This window comes from Pleurodeles waltl, chromosome 12 (genome assembly GCF_031143425.1).
Source record: "Pleurodeles waltl isolate 20211129_DDA chromosome 12, aPleWal1.hap1.20221129, whole genome shotgun sequence".
NCBI lineage: Eukaryota > Metazoa > Chordata > Amphibia > Caudata > Salamandridae > Pleurodeles > Pleurodeles waltl.
This window is the reverse complement of record NC_090451.1, coordinates 76,859,010-76,885,460: the sequence shown is the minus strand read 5'-3', so window position 1 is coordinate 76,885,460 and position 26,451 is coordinate 76,859,010. Positions and strand designations below refer to the sequence as shown.

At 45.5% G+C, this 26,451-nt stretch overlaps 1 protein-coding gene across 1 annotated transcript in view; it reads left to right on the top strand.

Moving 5' to 3' along the window:
* The window catches only part of ATP8B3 (ATPase phospholipid transporting 8B3), a 481,840-nt gene that overhangs the window by 425,513 nt on the left and 29,876 nt on the right, over nt 1–26,451 (top strand). The window contains exons 25-26 of the mRNA XM_069217044.1: nt 4,517–4,756; nt 9,522–9,660. Coding sequence (XP_069073145.1) covers nt 4,517–4,756; nt 9,522–9,660 — 379 coding nt within the window. The remainder of the gene's footprint in view (nt 1–4,516; nt 4,757–9,521; nt 9,661–26,451) is intronic.

The window sequence follows — 26,451 nt, the reverse complement described above, 5'->3', positions numbered from 1 at the left end:
GAACTGTTCAATGTGGCGAAGGAATCGGTTGTGAACATATTTTTGAAAGTTTTACACGAAAGAGGACGTTTGATACCAACAACATTTATTAAGATCTATCAGGTCTACAACTGTTTTTTTCAGGAGGGGTATCACTTGCCAAATCTTCAGACAGTCTATGATTGTGCCTTGGGGCTGTAATAAGCTTCCAATCGTCACCCAAAGGGAGGAGAAAAGGTGGCTAAAGTCCTTTAGGTTAGCAGAGTGGATTGGGTCATTGAAATGTGAAATCGGTTTCAGAGAAACTATGATCCTGTGGATCCTTTCTTCGTTGAGGGTTTTGTAATCGTTCCAGGATGCCTGATGTTTGGTTTTCATGAGATGATTGAGAAAGTTTAGTCCTTTGATTTTGATGTTCAAGTGCTGTATCCTTTCTCTGTAGATAGTGTCTGACTTTTCGATCTTCATTATTTTCTCCTTGAAAAAGGTTGAGAAAGCTCCACAATTCTCTGTGGAGTTTTTGCTTATCATAGTTGAATTGTTTGTCCTGGTTTGTTGTTTGCCAATTTCAAAGTGTTTTCCTGGTCAATTTCTTGCATTATCAAGTGGTGATCTAAAGAATTATGCTTCCTCATTCCATATGAGCTTTAATAGGTATTTCTTTGCTCCTGTAGCTTTTTTAGATTGATTTTCGATGTTCGTGCCTACATAATCTCTCTGCAAGTCTGAGACGTCTCCTTTCTTCACTTAGATGTTGGCTGCACCACTGATGGTATATTCTGGTTTTGTATATTTTGAGGTGGAGTCGGGCTACTACCTCCATTATGTCTGTCATTGTTTGGTTGTAATGCTCTTTTAATTCACATAGGGTTGTGGTGTTCCTCTGGCATAGAGATGAAAGATCCTCTCTGTTCATATTTCTGGTATCTCTCATCCACTGATTGGGTTTGCTCCCCTTTCCTTCTGCTTTCTGTGCGAGTACTGTGATGTAAAAGAAGAATGAGTTGTGGTCTGGCCAGTAAGTTGGGGGTGAAACAGTCTATGCCCAGGTCTTCTTCCTTGGATATGATCAGATTGAGTGATGCTCTCTTTTTGTGTATCAGGCTTGTGCATGCTTCCAAAAGGTTTTGATCTGTGAGGAAGAGTTTTAGAGTGAAGACCTGTGTATCGCTCCTGTGGTTCCAGTGCATGCTGAAATGCACTAGAAAGATGGCCTTTGGATGTAGCATAGTGTAAACTGTAATTCCCCATTATTTGTTTGATGAACAACTCATTGCCTCATGGAGGGTGATATATGGACTGCAATCTAGCTAGTAATCTACCTGCTGTGAGGATTTCAACTACCATGTATTCATATTAGGACTCAGTCCACTAGGAAGGGATTCACATGAAGGGAGTTTTGTGAATAACTGCAATCTGACCGCCCTATTGCTGCAAGTGATCAAAATCCTTGATGGTGAAGTTAGTAGGTACTAGCAAATCGATAAGGGGGTGGGACTTGAGATAACCACATTTCAGGAATAGCCTATCCAGCTCATGATGAAGGATAGCCTAAGCTATGTCTGCGGCATGTTTGGCTGCCAATCTACAGTTGTGTAACATGCACTTCAGTGCTGACCTTAGTGGGGCCACGGTCTGAGACAAGCTAGATCAAACTCAGGTTTTCATGGTTTACACTTTGTTTTGAAGCATGGCCTTCGTGCGTTTGTGTTGGCAAAGGTTGGTATGTCGTAAGGGTTGGTATGTCATAAATCAGGAGTGGGGATGGCTGTGAAGCTTCCTCATAGGCTTCATTCTACTGAAGTAGGGGTTCATGGCCAAAGGCAGCCTAACTCTGCTTTGGGCAGGCTGGTCCTTACCTTGAGCCACACACAATGCTTGGTGCTGTCCATTTCTAGTCCCTCCTGCACAGCTCGTTTCCTCTGTTGATGGGATGTGAATCCCTTTTTTAGGTAGCACTCTTCTAAAAGCATACTTCAAGTATTCTTTTTGGTAAGCAAGTGAGCTCTTGTCTTTAAGGAACTTAAAACAGCCCTCTTGCAAGATCAGGAATCAAGTTCCGTGCAGAGAATCTAATTACTAGGCAGCTTGGCCATGACTCCATTAAAACAGGTGCTCCTCTGAGGAAGGAAGTCTGCTACCCCCTGGATGCAGAAGGCAGTTTCTTCTTCTTCCAGGCAGTCTTCAGATCTCTTTGCAGGGCGTTGTTTCAGGTTAGTCCCTAACTGCAAACTGAGGCTGGCAGGCAATGATTCCAGCCCTGACACACTGGCAGATCACCAATCAGATCTTCCAAACATTAACTTAAAAATATCTAGGATGCCTCTCAGTGGATGTTTTGGCCCAGTTCGTGAATTTGTGTTTAATAATGACACATCCTTTGTCACCCATGTGAAACAGAATATGTCTGGAGCTAAGAATACTGTGACAGAGAACACGAGGCTAAACAATTAAGGCAATGAACAGGCATCCCTGCCCTCCAGCTGCTATAATCTGTCTATAGGCACATTCCAGGAGAAGGAGCTGAGACCTTCCAATGCTCACTCCCAAAGTGAAACAAAAGACAGAATATTCATTCAAAACTCACCGGCCACCGGAGCCTAGATATAGTAGACATCTCTAGTGGAAGGTTCAGAACATTAGACCTGCCTGCATGTCAAACAAAGGCATTCATGAAGCCTCACCTAAACCCTCTATTTTCTGTAGCCAACCACAGGAAGGAAATCTAATTAATGTCCATATGCCCACATAGTGAAGCACAACATGCACACTCCCTGCTCACCGTACGTCTTATATGGATAGTGAACAAACACTCCACCCATGTCCCACAGGTATAGAGTAGAAGACCGGGTTGAGGGAGACTAGCAGAACTCTAAGTAGAACAAGTCTGTAGGCTTTTCTACTTTGAAGAACATTGGCAAAAGGACCGGTGCATCCATTATAACTCAATACTGCTACCACTGTCAGTCCCTCTCAACTAAACCAGGTGACAGTAGTCACTCTCAAAAGGTGGGACCAACTTTGGCACCCCTTCTTGACATCTCACTTGGAGGTCTTAAGCCATTTCACCCAAACCCTCAGTAAACATGCATACTTGTCATGTTTAATGATGCAAACATCAAAAATGCGCACACATTCCATGACCTACCTAGTAGTCTGACACAGAGCCTTGAAGCATGCCCTCTGGATTCAGTCAGGGGACACTTTCATTACCACTTGTTTTCCCTCCTTGGTCGTTTTAGATTGGGATAATCAATACAAAATTGGCAACTTGCGACAAGGACCTGCTCAACTTAAACTACCTTCTCCCAATCCACCTCCGCACCAAAGAAGAAAAATCCCACTTCTCTCCCAAACCACGGAAAGCTCTAGCTCCTCCTGGTGGCTACACGTAAAACGTATTTTCTTCCCTCCAGAGGAAAGCTGACCCGACTGCTCACAGTGAAGAAGAAAAGACTCACTCCTGTCTCAAAGTTGTCGACAGCTTCTCCTTAAAAGGTACTGTAGGTCCCTCCCTCTTCTCCTTCAGGCTAGTAACAAGCTCCTCCTTCTACCTGTTTGCAAATGCACGTCTACTCCTAATGAGTTTCGAATCCTTCATCCCCCAAACCCTGGGACGTGCAAATGTTCACTTCTCTCTCAGGCCAACAAATGCTTCTCTTCCTCCTTAAAGCTGAATGGAAAGCCGGGCCAACTTAATAGGTCATATGTCTGCAAGAGTTCCGTTTTTTTAATGGGGCTTAAATTTGTAAATGTAAAGTGGACTCCCATTTAGCCTTTGATCGGAGGCCCGCCATCCTGCCATGTCTTTGGATGGAAAGATGGAACCGCTTCCCTGGTGGAGAACGCCCACCATATCTAGAAAACACAGCCTTCCTAGTATGATTTAAAGAGATGTGCATTCATGACCGCTTCCTTCACAGAAGTGGAACTAGAAGAGTGGGTACGATATTTTAAGTACCAGCTCGGCAATTTTTTGTTCAGAGAAAACCACCCCGAAAGCAGGAGCTCTCTTCTCTCAATAATAAGTAAACGGCCCTGATGAGCAGGGAGCTTTTTCCCTGTATGTAGGGACCATTTAACATTTTCCATGCCTGTTCCGTTATGCTTAGCATGGTGGAGTTAGGCACGGAAAGTAAGTGACAGCAGTATCGCTCTCGATGGTAACCCCATGATTCTCCGACCCTAAACAGAGTGCTAAAAAGGTACTCTGATGGAGCTGGACAAAGGCTGGTTAACCGCAATAGAATACGGTTTATTGAGGAGTGGCAGGTTACATGGGTCTCAATAGGAAACCACGCCAGGAGAGTTGTATTTAGTGTGCTAAGCCAACATTTTGCCATGGATAACCCAATCACACAATGACAATGACATGCTTAACATTCTATACCATCGCAACCTAGGGAGAGCAGGGATGGTAACAACAATAAACACAGTTTATAATTCTGTGGCACAGAATATTGGTTAAAGGTAATTTGTTTTCTTGAATGGTTACCCTCTTGTATGCCTTCTCCCCTTTTCTTGCATGCCCTGGAAGGATGTGAGTGCCAAGATGAGCCTGAAATTGCCACAATTGTACAAGGTGGGCCAGAGCTCTTCCCTCTTCACCTACAGGACTTTCCTCTGGTCATTCTTTCAAGGAATTTCCACTTCATTGGCCAGCTTCTTTATACCCTATGGAGCCTTCAAGGACACAGCAGGACCAGAGGGAGTTTGTGACTACCAGACTTTTACAGTAACCATGGCAACAGCAGGTGTACTTGCAGTCACATTTGAGGTAAGATCATGTATTTCAGTTTTTCAGTTGATCTGCTCCCTCTGAAAACTAATTTGCCTGAATGTTGAGATTTGGGGGGGAATCGGATACTATGAAGGCATCATGAAGAATTAGAGCTAGTATTACAGGGGCCACTGGTCACGTAAAACTAAGAGGCAGCTCTTGCCATATGGTATCTAGAGCGTAGTCTAATTGGAAAGAGTAAGTAGGGCATACAATACATGCAACTGAGTTTATTCACATCCTTAATCACCTTTAAAGACAACTGCCTGTCAAACAATGAATCGTCAGCTGTCAACACTGCCAAATGTTTGCTGATCAGTTAAGACATCAAAACTACCATTATCAATAATACTACGGTCCTTGGTAATCTCAGTTGTCAGTTTTTATTTATCCACAGGATGGACTACACAAAAGAATGAGGTGTAAAAATACACTAACTTATGTATCAAGGGCATATAGGCAAATGCATTTTAGAGCTTGAAAAGAAGTACCGGTACTCCAGAGGTATGTAAAGAAGTACTCCAGAAAACTAAATCACATACAACAAAATTCAACTCAAAAGCCTGCAGCCAGGGATCACCATGTCCGCCTGGTGGTGGAGATCTGTGCACACATAAATACAGGATTTAGTAGTAAATGTGGGAGAGTGAAAGTGGGATGCTAATGGAATGGAGAATAATTACTACAAAATGGGCAGGGGAAAGTGAGAATTTAAAGAATGGTTAAGGGGCTGACATGGTAATACAAAATACTCACCCACTTAATAGTAAGATAATTGCTATTGACATAATACAATTCTACTACAGCTGCAATAATAACAAAACAGGCTTTAATGTACTTCAGCCAAGCCCCGGGCTACGTCAAACACTGTACCTGACCTATCTCTGTTACTGCAACACACTCCCATATAAAACAATGGAGGAAGACTAGAACAATAATACTCCATATGAAATATTTAGATAACTGAATCAACTCCCTAAAGGGCTTGACAAGTGCTAAAACACGTAGGTTCGATTTTGCCTAAATAAAACCCACACTTCTGAACCTGACTCCTTGAGTGCACACAAACACACACACACACACACATATATAATATAAATGTGTGTGTGGAGTTGTTTTAAGTTAAAAAGCGTAAGTATAATTTAAGACTACGGGCCTGATTATGAGTGTGGCAGATGGGATTACTCCGTCACAAACGTGACAAATATCCTGTCCGCTATATTGCGATTCCATTACAACCTATGGACATCATATTACGGCGGACTTTAAATCAGGCCCTAAATTGGATTTTATTTTTTAATGATACATTTATTTTGTTTTTAATAAATTAAACTCAAATTTTAATTTAGATTATAAAGTTTAGGAGTGTTAAAAATAATTCAAATAAACTTAGCAACAGGTCTGTTACAAATTAAATAACATAAAATGTTAGCAAGAGTGGATGATTTTAATTTTAAGTATGATTAAAAAGTGTAAACAATACATTGAAATGAAAAGAATGTACAGTTTTATACACTGTTAATGTTAGAAGGCAATGCATTAATTTTAAGTACTCCTATGCTTTTATAACTTGTTTACAAATATTTCACATTTTTACTTTACATTATATTCGTTTTAGATGTTTGTTAAGTAAACTTTATTGCATTTCTTTACATTTTCCAATAGGGACTCTGTGGTTGAGATCCCCAAAAACAGGTGGGAAGTTACTATTTGTATTTTTCCACTTTTAAATTCAGTCACAGGGCCACCACACCCTTCTTTAAGGGAGTGAAGTGTCTTAAGCCTACAGTAAGTCTCCACTCAGAAACGCTGAATAGCAAAACTCTAGAAATGTACAACTAAGTTTAGAAGTAGACTCATACTTGTGTATATAGACACATGCAAAATTACTTTTGTGAGCGAGGCCACTTGTGAGAGAGTGTATGTTTGTGTGGCATCACAGAAAAGGGTAATTTCAAGACAGGATGAAACGCAGAGAGGGAGGGGCACAGCAGGCAACAATGTTCAAGGCCATTCCAGAGTGTAATCCAATTAAAGTGAATTCATTAACGTGGGATGAGCTCAGTGGTACGTATTCCTATGTGCCTTGAGAAGATGAATGGCAAGTGCAGCAGGAGACACAGGTGATGATTTAGGAAGACTAATAATAAAAATTATCTGACTTTTAGAGGAAGTGCTAAATCTGGAGCAGAAGTACCTGGTTATTTCGCCCATCTTACTATTCCAGTGGTGGAAGTAATTCCACCTGTAGAATTGCTTCAAAATGAACTTGACGAGATGCAGAACTCAAAATATGCTCTAAGTCATACAGACAACACCAGAAGTACCAGAGTTAACATACAATATGAGGAGTTCTTTGCCAGATTTAGTGGATGAGAAATGCTTTCTGAGAGCTGATACTGCCAGGCAAGTGTTGCCTTCTCATCCTTCAAAGGGCAGTGTTAGGGCGTTTACTTAGCTCTCTGCTACCTTATAGGCTAATCACAGGGGTTACATTTGCAAGAAGAGCATTTTCTGGGTTTACAAGTTTGGGCGAGACGTGGCTCTTTCGCGGAAATGTGGGCGAGATAAAGAGAAGTTTTGGACATCTCCCTGATTTAAAAGCAGCTGAGGTAGAAAATAATAAAACATTGTGGTATCCGTTTCCTCTTAATGGGGTCGGGATAAGCCACTGAAAGAATAACGAATTGCCCTCCTTTGTTTTTCTGCTGTTTAACAAGTGGCTGCTTGCGAGTTTCGAAAGTGGTGGGGCATAAAAGTTGGGGATAAGTGTAATGTCGCGAGTGAGCAAAGCAAACAGGCCCAGCTGAGAAAATGTGGACAGGAGGCGGTTTGCCCCCATTAATTTGTTGACAATAAAAAGTGGTAATAGAGAGCTGGGAGGAGAGGATAGAGTGTGAAGGAGACATGTTGTCGAGAGAAGGTGCGGCACAGTGAGGAGGAGGCTTTAGAAGAAGGGGAATATAAAGGGGAGATAAAGATGGGAGAAAGCACAAGTGTAAGGATGGGGGTGAGCAGGCGGAGGGATAAGTGTACAAGGTTGAAGTATGTAAGAGAAAGAGACATGGGAGGATGGGGCATTGTAAAAGGGCAAGGAAGGTAGGAGGAAGCAAGCGCATAAAAGGGATGAAAGATATGTTGGAGAGATGGGGGGTCGAATGGCGAGTCAGAGGGATGAAAGAGAGAGATGGGGAAGGGACAGTCGGGATGAAGCAGCAGAGAGATGGAGAGAAGTTAGTGAAAAATGTGACAGAAAGAAGAGGAGCTAGGCAAGTGAAGGGACAGTAGAGAGCGAGTGGAAGTTTGGAGAGCATGCGTGAGAGTAGGGAAGAGCTGGAGTGCAGATGTGGAGAGAGTGGAGGCAGAGGGGGAAGGGAGGCAGCAGTTTCTGGCACATTGCAGTTTATGCAGTTAGTCAAGAAGTGTAAACCAGATGAGCAGCCCCTCTTACTGAACCTCTGTGCATTAGTGAATATTAATTGCACTGTGCGCCCTGACGGCTCAGGTACAGTATTGTGCACATGATCAGCCTCTATGCAGTTTTGTGCACGTGGTCAACCTTGATACAGTATTACACCCACTGCAGGACGTATGAAAACGCGGGTGACAGTCACTCCTTGCATGGTACTGTGCAGTCAGCTATCATAGATCCCACTGTAACTATCATGCCTCTAACAGCACTGCTGCATGACAGTGCGACACTATAAACATTTGGGCCCGTATTTATACTTTTTTTAGCGCCGCATTTGCGCCGCTTTTTGGCGCAAAACGGCGCAAACCTACAAAATACAATGGCATTTTGCAAGTTTGCGCCGTTTTTGCGTCAAAAAACGACGCAAATGAGGCGCAAAAAAAGTATAAATACGGACCTTAGTCCTCACAACATATTTTCATTTTCACTCAGCACACTGTACAAATCTTGTACAGAATGGTGCACACTACCATCCCCATCCTGGCACTGTTTGCGCTGTCAGCCCAAGTACATAACTTTCAAACTCTTACCCGGTTAACATAAACCACCAAGCTACCTTCTCAGGGCTGGTGGCACTCAACCTGCAGTAGGGTGCACAAAGGGTGTCTGTGTGCAACAGTGTCCATACCGTTGGCCATTATACACAATTTGCACACTTTCCACCGTAGCGCAAAAGTTTGAGAATGTTCACCCAGTCAGCCGGGAATTTGCCATCTCGGTCTCACACTCTCATCTTCGTGGCAGCCACCTTGTTGCTCTGGCTGTCGGACTCACTGCTCAGACGCTTGCTCTGCCTCATGTTCAGTGCGAGACTAGAGGCCTATGCATGGCTCCTAGGCCAAACAAGATGCTTCTCCCTTGCTGTTTATGTTTAAACCAGCATGCGAGCAGCCCCAAGATTGGCTAGGGCAGAAATACACAGCCGTCCTTAGGAGACCTAGTGAGCTGTGGCTGTGATCCTCCCCTCAGCAGGCTCATGGCGATGCAGTCTTTCAAGTGCGCAAGTCAACCTGGGCGGTGGAAGGCCCCCGTCCAACCTAACATGGGCACTTCTCTGCAGTGAGTGAGAATGACTCCTGTGGGCCTGTAAAGCCCCACCCCGCTCTAATTTGGGCACCTACTTGAGACTGTAACAAAGCAAAGCCACTGAACAACTAAAATAAAAACATTTTCTTTTTACAATTAATACAGGGATTGGGGAGAAACTAATATGGGGGGCAACGTCCTTTATGCTCTCATAGAGGAACTGCCCCTGTTTTTAACACCACTCCCTCTGCTTCTTACCTCCAGATCATCCTTGATATCTCCTATTGGACTGCGGTGTCTGGCCTTGCTGTCCTGATCAGTCCATTGATGTATTTTCTTGTCTCAACAATGACGCAAAGCTTTCCGCTTTTCAAGGCGGCTCCGGAAATCTTTAGATTTCCAGGTAAGCAAAAAGTAAATATTTTAACTCATTGTTCAGAATGTTGTTTACTAAAGCATGAGTAAGTTCTTATTCGGAGGTTGTTCCTGGTGGGAATCATGCTGCACACTGCAGATTGCAAACCTATGTGGCCTGCGGTGCCCATAAGTACGGCCAGGTTTTCTCTCTTCAGTGATAAATGTTTACCAAGGTACGTAGCTTTCTTTTGTCAATGTCAGAAAATAAATTTTTCTAATTAAATGCTAACTGTTGGCACTGTATTTTCCCAGGCATATGGCGTTCACACAGTTTTCAAGTTTATAATTTACCTTCTTTATATTAGGAATCTGCCAATTTAGTTTACCTTACTTACATACATCCACCAACATTACTCACTAGTGTAAAATACCTTTATGAATAACCCAGATAGTTGAGTTCTAGTGCCATCAATGGTTTGCTAGACATGCTTCAGTAGCTAGATGGTATTACTTGAAAAACCAATGAACATATAGGCCTGCTTCACGACTTTGTCCGGGGTGCGAAGCAATAAGTGATAAGAAGCATTGGCAAAGCCAATAGGTCTCGCCTTTTGTAGCCACTGGCTTTGCCAATGGGTTTTAGCCTTGCTGTGCACCGATCCCAATGCTGTGCAGCATAACTAAAATAAGTAAATATTGAAAAAGTAAAAGTTATATTATGTGCATGCTTGCAGATGAGAGTGTGTTTACATGAGAGAGTGAAAGTGAAGGTCAAAAGGCATGAGATGTCACTTCTTCTCCCTCTGGCATTTTGGTGAATTACCATCCGTGGTCACCAGGCAGAAGGTATTCCAGCACTGTGCTTCCTTTTTATCAGTCATTAATGTCTATGTTTTAAATAACTGAAATCTTTTGAAGTTAATCAGACTGCAGCTTTAAGAACGCATTAATTTGTTAACAGGTAACAACTGCAATATGTAGTTTCCTGGACATTCAGCAAGCCCTAATACTTACTTAGGGAGAGCAGGTGAATAGTGTCCATCGCAAGGATATCTTTAACACATAAATGATAAGTTAAATGTGGGTGACCTGTAGTCATATTGCACGCCTCTGTTTGCAAGGAGCCAGAACGGGGAAACTGCAGAGAGAGGGACATTTCCTTTCATTTCACTACTAGCACCAGAATGTGTACAGATGGAGAGATCAAGAATTACCTACTGAATCCAATAAGTGCATTTTAAATTACCAACAAACTCCTTGCACACTCAGGATGGTTGGCTGAACTGTTTTACGCATCATCTTTGTTAGTGATGCAAAGGGCACCTCAGGGGTGTCAGAAAACATCTCAAAGTTAAGAGAAGCAAATGAAGGCACAAACCCCAGTTAAAAAAAGCAACACAATCAGGGGCAGGGGAAGAGGAAGAGGATATATTAACATGAACCACTGAATAAACAAGAACAACGGGTGGGTGGGGGTAAAGAAACACAAATGGGCGGGTGGTGGTTGATAACGAAACATGACCAACAATAAATAAACACAAACAACAATTAAAAAAGGCAAACAACATAAGAAATATGAACAATGGGCCGATAAGGGGGGATAAATAAAGACGGATAACAATACTGTTTGTACCTGAATCACAGCGCAGTCAGGGGAGGGGCAATAATTAAGATGAATAAATCAGTGCTTTGTCTATGCTCCACAGAAAAAATGGGAAGTGATGCCAAGGTACAGGTTGGCCAAATAAGAAGGCAGCAAAGAGTGATAATTAGGCCAATGAGTGGTAAGCAATTGGTAGAATGGAAGCACCTTATTGTGTGCAATAGTATCTTGCAAGTGAGAGCGCATTCACTAGCACATGTTATTTACAAAGACCCTAGAAACAAATACCAAATAATATGTTAAGGCCCATTTTCCCAGTGTTCTATCTGTGATGTCACGTTCAGTATATGAGAATGGTATGTAGGGGAGAACCACAGCGTCATTTTACATTTACAGAGATTGCAGTAAACGCAGGCATTGCATATTTATAAAAGCGCTATATGCCACCTAACTGAGCCTTCACAGTGCTTTAGAACTTTGCAGGATAATATACACAGCTTACAACACAACTGGATAGTACCAGTATCAATGCATGTTAGAAATAGGGTCTCTGCTTGGCAGCCATGTTGCCCCCTGTCCAAGCAAGGACCCTTACTCTAGTCAGGGCAAAGGAGAGACACACCCGGTTAACCCCCGGTCATCCCTGTGGTAGCTTGGCCCGAGCAGAAAAGGCTTAACACAGAGACAAGGTGTAAAGTATTTGTACCAACACACACACAGTAATGCAGTGAAAAACTACAAAGCGGACACCACACATGTTTAGGAAAATAGTAAATATTTATTTAAATAAAACAACACCAAATACTATAAAAACCCACCATACACAATTAAAAATATGACTTTAGCAATTCAAAACACAAAAATAGTGCCTAGAGGCATGAATGCTGCAATCTGATGTGACGGAGTCGTTTCCCACAATGCGCGCCACTGGCGACGTTTACGGAGTCGGGGAGCTAGCCGTCGCTGGATCCGATACAGCGTCGCTTCCAGTGCTGCGAGGCGAAGTAGTCATGAAGAAGCGTCAGGTCCTTGCTGTGGAGCGGTGGAGGTGAGGCGGTGATGGTTGCGAGGAGTCGGTCCTTGGGGGCCTCCAGCAGATTCAAAGTCCGGTGAAGTCACAAGGCTGCGGAGCGACCTCACAGGGTCGCGAATACGTCACAGGGTCACAGGTGCTGCGATAGGGTCATGAACCTCGGGTGTACAACACTCCAACCCACGAGTTTGTGTGGACATCAGAGGCTGCAGCACTGTTCAGCCTACGTTGACAGTGGGGTCATCGTGCTTCAGAGAGGTCCACGGGTCCAGGTGTAGGCAGCGTCACAGGTTTAGTGCAGCGGCGTTCACAGCGAAGTTGCTCGGTGTCGTCCAACGTCATTTCACAGGACTTCACCAGAAATTCACTTCCAGGGGCCCAGGAACTGGAATGGCACCCTCTGGCAAACTAGAGTCCACATCATGCAGACTCAGAAACTGGTTGGTGAAGCCTTTGTTGTCCCCGAGGCTTCAAAAACAGGAGGCAAGCTCAGTCCAAGCCCTTGGATATACCTCTCAAGCAGGAATGCACAACAATGTCCAGTCTTTGTCCCCTTTCACAGGCAGAAGTAGCAATTGCAGGATATCCCAACAAAGCACAGTCACAGGCAGGGGCAATACTTCTCCTCAGCTCTTCTCCTGGCAGAGGTTCCTCATCAATCCTTGAAGTAATTTGATGTCTGGGGTTTTGGGTCCACTACCTATACCCCTTTCTGCCTTTGAAGTTGCTTAACTTCAAAGAAAAATCTCTGTTGTTTACAGGATCCTGCCTCACCCCGGCCCTGGCTCCAGACCCACATCAGAGACTGCATTGTGTGAGGGTAGGCACAGCCCTTTCCGGTGTAAGTGACCACTCCCCCTCTACTCTAGCCCAGATGGCCCATCAGGGTATGCAGGCTACACCCCTGCACCCTTTGTGTCACTGTCTAGTGGAGATGCACAAACAGCCCAACTGTCAGTCTGACCCAGACAACAAATCCACAAACAGGCAGAGTCACAGAATGGTTTAAGCAAGAAAACACCTGCTTTCTAAAAGTGGCATTTTCGAACTAACAATCTGAAAAACAACTTCACTAAAAGATGCATTTTAAAATTGTGAGTTCAGATACCCCAAACTCCACATTCCTATCTGCTCTCAAAGGGAAACTGCCCTTTAAGGACATTTAAAGGCAGTCCCCATGTTAACCTATGAGAGATATAGGCCTTGCAACAGTGAAAACCATATAGGGCAGTATTTCACCGTTAGGACATGTAAAAACACACAAGTACATGTCCTACCTTTAACATACACTGCACCTTGCCCATGGGGCTACCTTGTGCCTACCTTAAGGGTGCTTTACATGTAAAAAAGGGAAGGTTTAGGCTTGGCAAGTGAGTGCACTGGACAAGTCGAATTGCCAGTTTAAAAACTGCACACACAAACACTGCAGTGGCAGGTCTGAGCCATGTTTACAGGGCTACTCGTGTGGGTGGCACAATCAGTGTTGCAGGCCCACTAGTAGCATTTGATTTACAGGCCCTAGGCACCTTTAGTGCACATGGAAAAGCCAATTACACATACACAATTTACCCCTAGGAAACACTTGCTCTTTAGCACTGGTCAGCAGTAGTAAAGTGCCCAAAGTAACAAAAACAGCAAAAACAGAGTCCAGCACACATCAACAACCTGGGAAGTATAGGCAAAAAGTTAGGGGAGACCAGGTCAAGGATGCCAGGTCTAACAATGCAACAAAGTAAAAAAGGGATTAAAACAAGAAGCATGAATAATAAATAAATATAGGTAACTACAGTTAATACTAAATACAGTTCAAAACACAAACCACAGAGCTCTAACATCTCTCTTTTACTTCGGCTTCTAGCAATGTTTTGACATGGACCAAGAGCTTCACGTGTACTGGTTTATCAGACACGTTATATCTTAATACTGCATCTCAGTCCTTTAGCATAACGAACGTATAAAAATCTTTAAAAATGAAATGACATGGTTGTTTCTAATTTTGAAGCACTGACTGTTGCAATTGTCATGGAAGCGGACTTACTGAGACTTGGTGCCACCATATGATTGGCTTTCATAGACTTTTAAAGTCAAGATCACCTTCTCAACAGTCGATGCTCCACATGGAGCAGAAAATAGAAGATTTGTCTCAATATGGAAAGAACTGATTGCTTGGGGCAGCTTTTGCTCTTTTTACCCTTGCCTTTGAGTCAGTCTAAAAGCTGCTGAATATAATGTAAATAACCACCAGTGAGTGTGTTTCATCCACCCAGAAGCCAATCTAGGACTTACAGCTGCCTGCATTACTGGGTTTTCTGCTTTTCAGTCTAGAACTAAACAACTTAATGTAACACCGTCACAACTCCCTTTCTCTTGAAATGCCTGATGGAACTATGAAATCAAACTCCATCAGCAGTAAACACTTACAATAACAAATGCATAAGAAATATTGCAGGCTACAGAATCCTTGCTAAAACGCCATGTGGAAAATCTATAAACGATCAATCACAAATCTGTCACCAAAAGGAAAAGTAGGTGGACAATATAAAAAAACTGAAATCGAAAAATTTGAGGCTGTGTGTGTGGGGACTGCTCTACTCACAACAAGTGTGGCCTGCAGTTGTTTATTCCAAGGTTGGGGTCCAGCGCCTTCCACCAGGTTCCATGAAAGCGCTAAATAAGACATACAGCGTACATGTCAACAACTGCCCAAGCACTGTGGGACGAAGCCTATCCTGTTTTTGCAGACTTCAGCTCCAAGCTTGACGGGACTTGTAGTTTCACTTTACTCACTGTACATGTGGCCTACAAGCCCAAGGACACAGTAATTACAGACAGCACAAGAAGTGGATAAAATCGAAAGAAAACTTTGGACCAAATATAGCCTACACACTGAATTGTAAATGATAACATAAATGTATTTGTAAGCTAATTACAACGAAAAAGTGCATGTCTGCCTCTCACTCTTACTCCTTAATCACACCGTTCTCTGCTCACTCACACACAGCATAGCACCAAAATGATTCCCATTTAGGGGCTGATTACAAGCAGAGCTTGCACGACACCTTGCCAATTTCAGAGCTACCATTGACAATTCATACTTTTTATATATTAAAAATGTCCAAAATCTGCCACCTAAGTAATTCTTTCATGCTTTGGGTGACAGGTATTAGTCATTTTTAATGTATATAGAATTATTAAACTGTTGTTGTCTTCATCACAAAATTAGGCAACAGTGCTGGCATGTAAGTGGCTGTCATAAGTGCCAGTATTGACAATTAAGTGCCGGTGCTAAGCACTAGAAACCACCAATTTAAGTTAAGCACTGCCAGTGATAAATAACCATATCACGGGGTATGTAATGTACCAGGTGCGATAAATAACACCTATTATGAGTTTATGGGGAATTACGTGTAGATTTTGGTGTTTAATGCACCCAAATCTGCATAATATGGTAAATACTGTATGATTTTCCTTAACTTAACTAGCTTTGAACTACTGAGTGTAACCGATAATTATTGGATGTGTTAAATAAAACCAAACTTGAAGTACTGTCCCGTGCAAGAACAGGCGTTTACGCAGGGGCCGGAATTAACTACCCAACTTGCAATCAGGCCCAAATACAACATTCTTTCAACCAAAGTGTGGTGGGTTACATGAGTGTGACAATAAAATACCATACGACGTGTATATGAGTGTGCACATGTGCAGTGTGTAAAAGTTTGAGTGGTGTGTTGGATGTGTATTTCTGTGTGCGCACGCATGCTTGTGTTCATGTGCTTCTTAAACTCCGGAAGTTCTATGCTTACTTATAATGCAGTAATTCAATGATTCGGCTCTGCTCTATTGGCTCTCAGCCATCAATAACTATGCAAAGAAATCAGATATCGCTGTGTGCTGATACACACATGAATGTGCTGCCAACTTGTAGTACAAAATCAGTAGTTTACACTCTACAAAGTCAAATGCACTTGTTTTGTGTAAATGTTTGCAAAGGCTGCTCTTGGCAAAGTAGACAAAGGGGGTTATTACAACTTTGGGGGAGGTGTTAATCCGTCCCAAAAGTGTCGGTAAAGTGACGGATATACCACCAGCCGTATTACGAGTCCATTATATCCTATGAAACTCGTAATACGGCTGGTGGCATATCCGTCACTTTACCGTCACTTTTGGGACGGATTAACACCTCCTCCAAAGTTGTAATAACCCCCATTGGCTTTGAACCAAGAGCTGGACTTGAATCTGAGCAGAATTTGTAACACCATAAATTACAGACTACCTAATAATCAGTCACGGCTGGCAACTGGGCAAAGTGGCGGGCGGGGGCAGGAGGAATAACACAAAAGCAAATAAATATTTAAAAAAACATACCTGAAGCTCACCGCCACTCTCTGCTGCACTGCAGCCTCCCAGTCTGCCCTGCGGCCAATCATGTCACTGCTCAGAGCAGTGTTATGATTGGCTGGAGCGCCCTGCTTGGGTGCTTCAACGCAGACTGGGAGCTCTCTCCAACCCAGCAACACAGTGCCTGGTTTGAGAGAACCCTGTGCGCATGTGTGTGCGGCTGGCCCGAGACGGCTGGCCAAACATACATGTGCACTGAGGGGAGTGCTCTGCGCACTCCCCTAACTACTCGACATCCCTATGGCCATGCCGCTTTAAAAATAAAACGATAATAAACATTATCATTTTATTTTTAAAGGTTTGCAGCTGCTGGCGGGGGAAGGGGGAGATGCTCCTCCGCCATAGCAGAGGAGCCACCCCTGCTAATAATAATATTATTTTCTGTGCAAAGTGCTGTCAGAACAAAAGAGAATATGCACAGTGAGCATGTTGCTTTATTCTGTAATATCTGCATTAGCGGAGGAATGAGCGCTGTGGTGTATCCTGACCTCAGCACCTGTTGTAAGGAAATGCCTCCTTGGCATGGTTGCCCCCTGACTTTTTGCCTTTGCTGATGCTATGTTTACAATTGAAAGTGTGCTGAGGCCTGCTAACCAGGCCCCAGCACCAGTGTTCTTTCCCTAACCTGTACTTTTGTATCCACAATTGGCAGACCCTGGCATCCAGATAAGTCCCTTGTAACTGGTACTTCTAGTACCAAGGGCCCTGATGCCAAGGAAGGTCTCTAAGGGCTGCAGCATGTCTTATGCCACCCTGGAGACCTCTCACTCAGCACAGACACACTGCTTGCCAGCTTGTGTGTGCTAGTGAGGACAAAACGAGTAAGTCGACATGGCACTCCCCTCAGGGTGCCATGCCAGCCTCTCACTGCCTATGCAGTATAGGTAAGACACCCCTCTAGCAGGCCTTACAGCCCTAAGGCAGGGTGCACTATACCATAGGTGAGGGTACCAGTGCATGAGCATGGTACCCCTACAGTGTCTAAACAAAACCTTAGACATTGTAAGTGCAGGGTAGCCATAAGAGTATATGGTCTGGGAGTCTGTCCAACACGAACTCCACAGCACCATAATGGCTACACTGAAAACTGGGAAGTTTGGTATCAAACTTCTCAGCACAATAAATGCACACTGATGCCAGTGTACATTTTATTGTAAAATACACCCCAGAGGGCACCTTAGAGGTGCCCCCTGAAACCTATCCGACTATCTGTGTAGGCTGACTGGTTCCAGCAGCCTGCCACACTAGAGACATGTTGCTGGCCCCATGGGGAGAGTGCCTTTGTCACTCTGAGGCCAGTAACAAAGCCTGCACTGGGTGGAGATGCTAACACCTCCCCCAGGCAGGAGCTGTAACACCTGGCGGTGAGCCTCAAAGGCTCACCCCTTTGTCACAGCCCAGCAGGGCACTCCAGCTTAGTGGAGTTGCCCGCCCCCTCCGGCCACGGCCCCCACTTTTGGCGGCAAGGCTGGAGGGAACAAAGAAAGCAACAAGGAGGAGTCACTGGCCAGTCAGGACAGCCCCTAAGGTGTCCTGAGCTGAGGTGACTCTGACTTTTAGAAATCCTCCATCTTGCAGATGGAGGATTCCCCCAATAGGGTTAGGATTGTGACCCCCTCCCCTTGGGAGGGGGCACAAAGAGGGTGTACCCACCCTCAGGGCTAGTAGCCATTGGCTACTAACCCCCCAGACCTAAACACGCCCTTAAATTTAGTATTTAAGGGCTCTCCCTGAACCCTAGAAAATTAGATTCCTGCAACTACAAGAAGAAGGACTGCCTAGCTGAAAAACCCCTGCAGAGGAAGACCAGAAGACGACAACTGCCTTGGCTCCAGAAACTCACCGGCCTGTCTCCTGCCTTCCAAAGATCCTGCTCCAGCGACGCCTTCCAAAGGGACCAGCGACCTCGACATCCTCTGAGGACTGCCCCTGCTTCAAAAAGACAAGAAACTCCCGAGGACAGCGGACCTGCTCCAAGAAAAGCTGCAACTTTGTTTCCAGCAGCTTTAAAGAACCCTGCAAGCTCCCCGCAAGAAGCGTGAGACTTGCAACACTGCACCCGGCGACCCCGACTCGGCTGGTGGCGATCCAACACCTCAGGAGGGACCCCAGGACTACTCTAAGACTGTGAGTACAAAAACCTGTCCCCCCTGAGCCCCCACAGCGCCGCCTGCAGAGGGAATCCCGAGGCTTCCCCTGACCGCGACTCTTTGAATCCAAAGTCCCGACACCTGGGAGAGACCCTGCACCCGCAGCCCCCAGGACCTGAAGGACCGGACTTTCACTGGAGGAGTGACCCCCAGGAGTCCCTCTCCCTTGCCCAAGTGGAGGTTTCCCCGAGGAACCCCCCCCTTGCCTGCCAGCAGCGCTGAAGAGATCCCTAGATCTCCCATTGACTTCCATTACAAACCCGACGCTTGTTTCTACACTGCACCCGGCCGCCCCCGCGCTGCTGAGGGTGAAATTTCTGTGTGGGCTTGTGTCCCCCCCGGTGCCCTACAAAACCCCCCTGGTCTGCCCTTCGAAGACGCGGGTACTTACCTGCAAGCAGACCGGAACCGGGGCACCCCCTTCTCTCCATTCTAGCCTATGTGTTTTGGGCACCACTTTGAACTCTGCACCTGACCGGCCCTGAGCTGCTGATGTGGTGACTTTGGGGTTGCTCTGAACCCCCAACGGTGGGCTACCTTGGACCAAGAACTGAACCCTGTAAGTGTCTTACTTACCTGGTAAAACTAACAAAAACTTACCTCCCCTAGGAACTGTGAAAATTGCACTGTGTCCACTTTTAAAACAGCTATTTGTCAATAACTTGAAAAGTATACATGCAATTTTTATGATTTAAAGTTCCTAAAGTACTTACCTGCAATACCTTTCGAATGAGATATTACATGTAGAATTTGAACCTGTGGTTCTTAAAATAAACTAAGAAAATATATTTTTCTATATAAAAACCTATTGGCTGGATTTGTCTCTGAGTGTGTGTACCTCATTTATTGTCTATGTGTATGTACAACAAATGCTTAACACTACTCCTTGGATAAGCCTACTGCTCGACCACACTACCACAAAATAGAGCATTAGTATTATCTATTTTTACCACTATTTTACCTCTAAGGGGAACCCTTGGACTCTGTGCATGCTATTCCTTACTTTGAAATAGCACATACAGAGCCAACTTCCTACATTGGTGGATCAGCGGTGGGGTACAAGACTTTGCATTTGCTGGACTACTCAGCCAATACCTGATCACACGACAAATTCCAAAATTGTCATTAGAAATTGATTTTTGCAATTTGAAAAGTTTTCTAAATTCTTAAAAGACCTGCTAGGGCCTTGTGTTAGATCCTGTTTAGCATTTCTTTTAGAGTTTAAAAGTTTGTAAAAGTTTGAATTAGAACCTAGAACTAGTTGTAGATTCTTAAAAAGTATTCCAACTTTTAGAAGCAAAATGTCTAGCACAGATGTGACTGTGGTGGAACTCGACACCACACCTTACCTCCATCTTAAGATGAGGGAGCTAAGGTCACTCTGTAAAATAAAGAAAATAACAATGGGCCCCAAACCTACCAAAATACAGCTCCAGGAGCTTTTGGCAGAGTTTGAAAAGGCCAACCCCTCTGAGGGTGGCAACTCAGAGGAAGAGGATAGTGACTTGGAGGAAAATTCCCCCCTACCAATCCTATCTAGGGAGAACAGGGTCCCTCAAACCCTGACTCCAAAAATAATAGTCAGAGATGCTGGTTCCCTCACAGGAGAGACCAACACCTCTGAAATCACTGAGGATAGCCCCAGTGAAGAGGACATCCAGTTAGCCAGGATGGCCAAAAGATTGGCTTTGGAAAGACAGATCCTAGCCATAGAGAGGGAGAGACAAGAGATGGGCCTAGGACCCATCAATGGTGGCAGCAACATAAATAGGGTCAGAGATTCTCCTGACATGTTGAAAATCCCTAAAGGGATTGTAACTAAATATGAAGATGGTGATGACATCACCAAATGGTTCACAGCTTTTGAGAGGGCTTGTGTAACCAGAAAAGTGAACAGATCTCACTGGGGTGCTCTCCTTTGGGAAATGTTCACAGGAAAGTGTAGGGATAGACTCCTCACACTCTCTGGACAAGATGCAGAATCTTATGACCTCATGAAGGGTACCCTGATTGAGGGCTTTGGATTCTCCACTGAGGAGTATAGGATTAGATTCAGGGGGGCTCAAAAATCCTCGAGCCAGACCTGGGTTGACTTTGTAGACTACTCAGTGAAAACACTAGATGGTTGGATTCAAGGCAGTGGTGTAAGTAATTATGATGGGCTGTACAATTTATTTGTGAAAGAACACCTGTTAAGTAATTGTTTCAATGATAAACTGCATCAGCATCTGGTAGACCTAGGACCAATTTCTCCCCAAGAATTGGGAAAGAAGGCGGACCATTGGGTCAAGACAAGGGTGTCCAAGACTTCAACAGGGGGTGACCAAAAGAAAGGGGTCACAAAGACTCCCCAGGGGAAGGGTGATGAGACAACCAAAACTAAAAATAGTAAAGAGTCTTCTACAGGCCCCCAAAAACCTGCACAGGAGGGTGGGCCCAGAGCCTCTTCACAAAACAATGGGTACAAGGGTAAAAACTTTGATCCCAAAAAGGCCTGGTGTCATAGCTGTAAACAGCATGGACACCAAACTGGAGACAAGGCCTGTCCCAAGAAAGGTTCCACTCCAAACTCCCATCCAGGTAACACTGGTATGGCTAGTCTCCAAGTGGGATCAACAGTGTGCCCAGAGCAAATCAGGGTCCACACTGAAGCTACTCTAGTTTCTGAGGGTGGGGTGGATTTAGCCACACTAGCTGTCTGGCCGCCTAACATGCAAAAATACAGACAGCAACTCTTGATTAATGGGACTAGAATAGAGGGCCTGAGGGATACAGGTGCCAGTGTCACCATGGTGACAGAAAAACTGGTTTCCCCTGGCCAATACCTGACTGGAAAAACTTACACAGTCACCAACGCTGACAATCAGAGAAAAGTACATCCCATGGCAATGGTTACTTTAGAATGGGGAGGGGTCAATGGCCTGAAACAGGTGGTGGTCTCCTCAAATATCCCAGTGGACTGTCTGCTTGGAAATGACCTGGAGTCCTCAGCATGGGCTGAGGTAGAACTAAAAACCCATGCAGCAATGCTGGGTATCCCTGAACTGGTGTGTGTGAAAACAAGAGCACAATGCAAGGCACAGGGTGAAAAAGTAGAGCTGGAGTCTGGAAAAATGGCCCAGCCTACCAAGAGAACAGGAAAGTCAGTTGGGAAACCAACTGCAACACAGCAAAAGAAAGGGAACCTCTCTTCTCAGGAAGAAGTTCTGCCCTCTGAGGGAACTGAGCCTTTGGAGCTTGAACCTTACCAGGTTGAGCTCTTAGGCCCAGGGGGACACTCAAGGGAGGAGCTGTGTAAGGGACAAGAAACCTGTCCCTCTCTTGAAGGCCTTAGGCAGCAAGCTGCTGAAGAGTCCAAAGGCAAGAAAAATGGAACACATAGGGTCTATTGGGAAGATGGACTCCTGTACACTGAGGCCAGAGACCCCAAACCTGGTGCCACTAGGAGAGTGGTAGTGCCTCAGCTGTTCAGGAAGTTCATCCTAACATTGGCCCATGACATTCCCCTTGCTGGACATTTGGGACAAACCAAGACGTGGGAGAGGTTAGTCAACCACTTCTACTGGCCCAATATGTCCAACATGGTTAAGGAGTTTTGCCTCTCCTGCCCCACCTGTCAAGCCAGTGGTAAGACAGGTGGGCATCCAAAGGCCCCCCTCATTCCACTTCCAGTGGTGGGGGTGCCCTTTGAAAGAGTGGGTGTGGACATAGTTGGTCCACTAGAACCTCCCACAGCCTCAGGAAATATGTATATCCTGGTAGTAGTGGATCATGCTACCAGGTATCCTGAAGCTATTCCCCTTAGGTCGACTACTGCCCCTGCAGTAGCCAAGGCCCTCATTGGTATCTTTACCAGAGTGGGTTTCCCTAAGGAGGTGGTGTCTGACAGAGGTACCAACTTCATGTCAGCATATCTAAAGCACATGTGGAATGAGTGTGGAGTGACTTATAAATTCACTACACCTTACCATCCACAAACTAATGGCTTAGTTGAGAGATTCAACAAGACATTAAAGGGCATGATCATGGGGCTCCCAGAAAAACTCAAAAGGAGATGGGATGTCCTCCTGCCATGTCTGCTCTTCGCTTACAGGGAGGTACCACAGAAGGGAGTAGGGTTCTCACCCTTTGAACTTCTGTTTGGTCATCCTGTAAGGGGACCACTTGCCCTTGTTAAAGAAGGCTGGGAGAGACCTCTCCATGAGCCTAAACAGGACATAGTGGACTATGTACTTGGCCTTCGCTCTAGAATGGCAGAGTACATGGAAAAGGCAACCAAAAACCTTGAGGCCAGCCAACAACTCCAGAAGTTTTGGTATGACCAAAAGGCTGCACTGGTTGAGTTCCAACCAGGGCAGAAAGTCTGGGTTCTGGAGCCTGTGGCTCCCAGGGCACTCCAGGACAAATGGAGTGGCCCTTACCCAGTACTAGAAAGGAAGAGTCAGGTCACCTACCTGGTGGACCTGGGCACAAGCAGGAGCCCCAAGAGGGTGATCCATGTGAACCGCCTTAAGCTCTTCCATGACAGGGCTGATGTGAATCTGTTGATGGTAACAGATGAGGATCAGGAGGCAGAGAGTGAACCTCTCCCTGATCTTCTGTCATCAGACCCAAAAGATGGCACAGTAGATGGAGTGATCTACTCAGACACCCTCTCTGGCCAACAGCAGGCTGATTGTAGGAGAGTCCTACAACAGTTTCCTGAGCTTTTCTCCCTAACCCCTGGTCAGACACACCTGTGTACCCATGATGTGGACACAGGAGACAGCATGCCTGTCAAGAACAAAATCTTCAGACAGTCTGACCATGTTAAGGAAAGCATCAAGGTGGAAGTCCACAAGATGCTGGAATTGGGAGTGATTGAGCGCTCTGACAGCCCCTGGGCTAGCCCAGTGGTCTTAGTCCCCAAACCTCACACCAAAGATGGAAAGAAAGAGATGAGGTTTTGTGTGGACTACAGAGGGCTCAATTCTGTCACCAAGACAGATGCCCATCCAATTCCAAGAGCTGATGAGCTCATTGATAAATTAGGTGCTGCCAAATTTCTAAGTACCTTTGACTTGACAGCAGGGTACTGGCAAATAAAAATGGCACCTGGAGCAAAAGAAAAGACAGCATTCTCCACACCTGATGGGCATTATCAGTTTACTGTTATGCCCTTTGGTTTAAAGAATGCCCCTGCCACCTTCCAAAGGTTGGTGAATCAAGTCCTTGCTGGCTTGGAGTCCTTTAGCACAGCTTATCTTGATGATATTGCTGTCTTTAGCTCCACCTGGCAGGATCACCTGGTCCACCTGAGGAAGGTTTTGAAGGCTCTGCAATCTGCAGGCCTCTCTATCAAGGCATCCAAATGCCAGATAGGGCAGGGAACTGTGGTTTACTTGGGCCACCTTGTAGGTGGAGGCCAAGTTCAGCCACTCCAACCCAAGATCCAGACTATTCTGGACTGGGTAGCTCCAAAAACCCAGACTCAAGTCAGGGCATTCCTTGGCTTGACTGGGTACTACAGGAGGTTTGTGAAGGGATATGGATCCATTGTGACAGCCCTCACTGAACTCACCTCCAAGAAAATGCCCAAGAAAGTGAACTGGACTGTGGAATGCCAACAGGCCTTTGACACCCTGAAACAAGCAATGTGCTCAGCACCAGTTCTAAAAGCTCCAGATTATTCTAAGCAGTTCATTGTGCAGACAGATGCCTCTGAACATGGGATAGGGGCAGTTTTGTCCCAAACAAATGAGGATGGCCTTGACCAGCCTGTTGCTTTCATTAGCAGGAGGTTACTCCCCAGGGAGCAGCGTTGGAGTGCCATTGAGAGGGAGGCCTTTGCTGTGGTTTGGTCCCTGAAGAAGCTGAGACCATACCTCTTTGGGACTCACTTCCTAGTTCAAACTGACCACAGACCTCTCAAATGGCTGATGCAAATGAAAGGTGAAAATCCTAAACTGTTGAGGTGGTCCATCTCCCTACAGGGAATGGACTTTATAGTGGAACACAGACCTGGGACTGCCCATGCCAATGCAGATGGCCTTTCCAGGTTCTTCCACTTAGAAAATGAAGACTCTCTTGGGAAAGGTTAGTCTCATCCTCTTTCGTTTGGGGGGGGGGGTGTGTAAGGAAATGCCTCCTTGGCATGGTTGCCCCCTGACTTTTTGCCTTTGCTGATGCTATGTTTACAATTGAAAGTGTGCTGAGGCCTGCTAACCAGGCCCCAGCACCAGTGTTCTTTCCCTAACCTGTACTTTTGTATCCACAATTGGCAGACCCTGGCATCCAGATAAGTCCCTTGTAACTGGTACTTCTAGTACCAAGGGCCCTGATGCCAAGGAAGGTCTCTAAGGGCTGCAGCATGTCTTATGCCACCCTGGAGACCTCTCACTCAGCACAGACACACTGCTTGCCAGCTTGTGTGTGCTAGTGAGGACAAAACGAGTAAGTCGACATGGCACTCCCCTCAGGGTGCCATGCCAGCCTCTCACTGCCTATGCAGTATAGGTAAGACACCCCTCTAGCAGGCCTTACAGCCCTAAGGCAGGGTGCACTATACCATAGGTGAGGGTACCAGTGCATGAGCATGGTACCCCTACAGTGTCTAAACAAAACCTTAGACATTGTAAGTGCAGGGTAGCCATAAGAGTATATGGTCTGGGAGTCTGTCCAACACGAACTCCACAGCACCATAATGGCTACACTGAAAACTGGGAAGTTTGGTATCAAACTTCTCAGCACAATAAATGCACACTGATGCCAGTGTACATTTTATTGTAAAATACACCCCAGAGGGCACCTTAGAGGTGCCCCCTGAAACCTATCCGACTATCTGTGTAGGCTGACTGGTTCCAGCAGCCTGCCACACTAGAGACATGTTGCTGGCCCCATGGGGAGAGTGCCTTTGTCACTCTGAGGCCAGTAACAAAGCCTGCACTGGGTGGAGATGCTAACACCTCCCCCAGGCAGGAGCTGTAACACCTGGCGGTGAGCCTCAAAGGCTCACCCCTTTGTCACAGCCCAGCAGGGCACTCCAGCTTAGTGGAGTTGCCCGCCCCCTCCGGCCACGGCCCCCACTTTTGGCGGCAAGGCTGGAGGGAACAAAGAAAGCAACAAGGAGGAGTCACTGGCCAGTCAGGACAGCCCCTAAGGTGTCCTGAGCTGAGGTGACTCTGACTTTTAGAAATCCTCCATCTTGCAGATGGAGGATTCCCCCAATAGGGTTAGGATTGTGACCCCCTCCCCTTGGGAGGGGGCACAAAGAGGGTGTACCCACCCTCAGGGCTAGTAGCCATTGGCTACTAACCCCCCAGACCTAAACACGCCCTTAAATTTAGTATTTAAGGGCTCTCCCTGAACCCTAGAAAATTAGATTCCTGCAACTACAAGAAGAAGGACTGCCTAGCTGAAAAACCCCTGCAGAGGAAGACCAGAAGACGACAACTGCCTTGGCTCCAGAAACTCACCGGCCTGTCTCCTGCCTTCCAAAGATCCTGCTCCAGCGACGCCTTCCAAAGGGACCAGCGACCTCGACATCCTCTGAGGACTGCCCCTGCTTCAAAAAGACAAGAAACTCCCGAGGACAGCGGACCTGCTCCAAGAAAAGCTGCAACTTTGTTTCCAGCAGCTTTAAAGAACCCTGCAAGCTCCCCGCAAGAAGCGTGA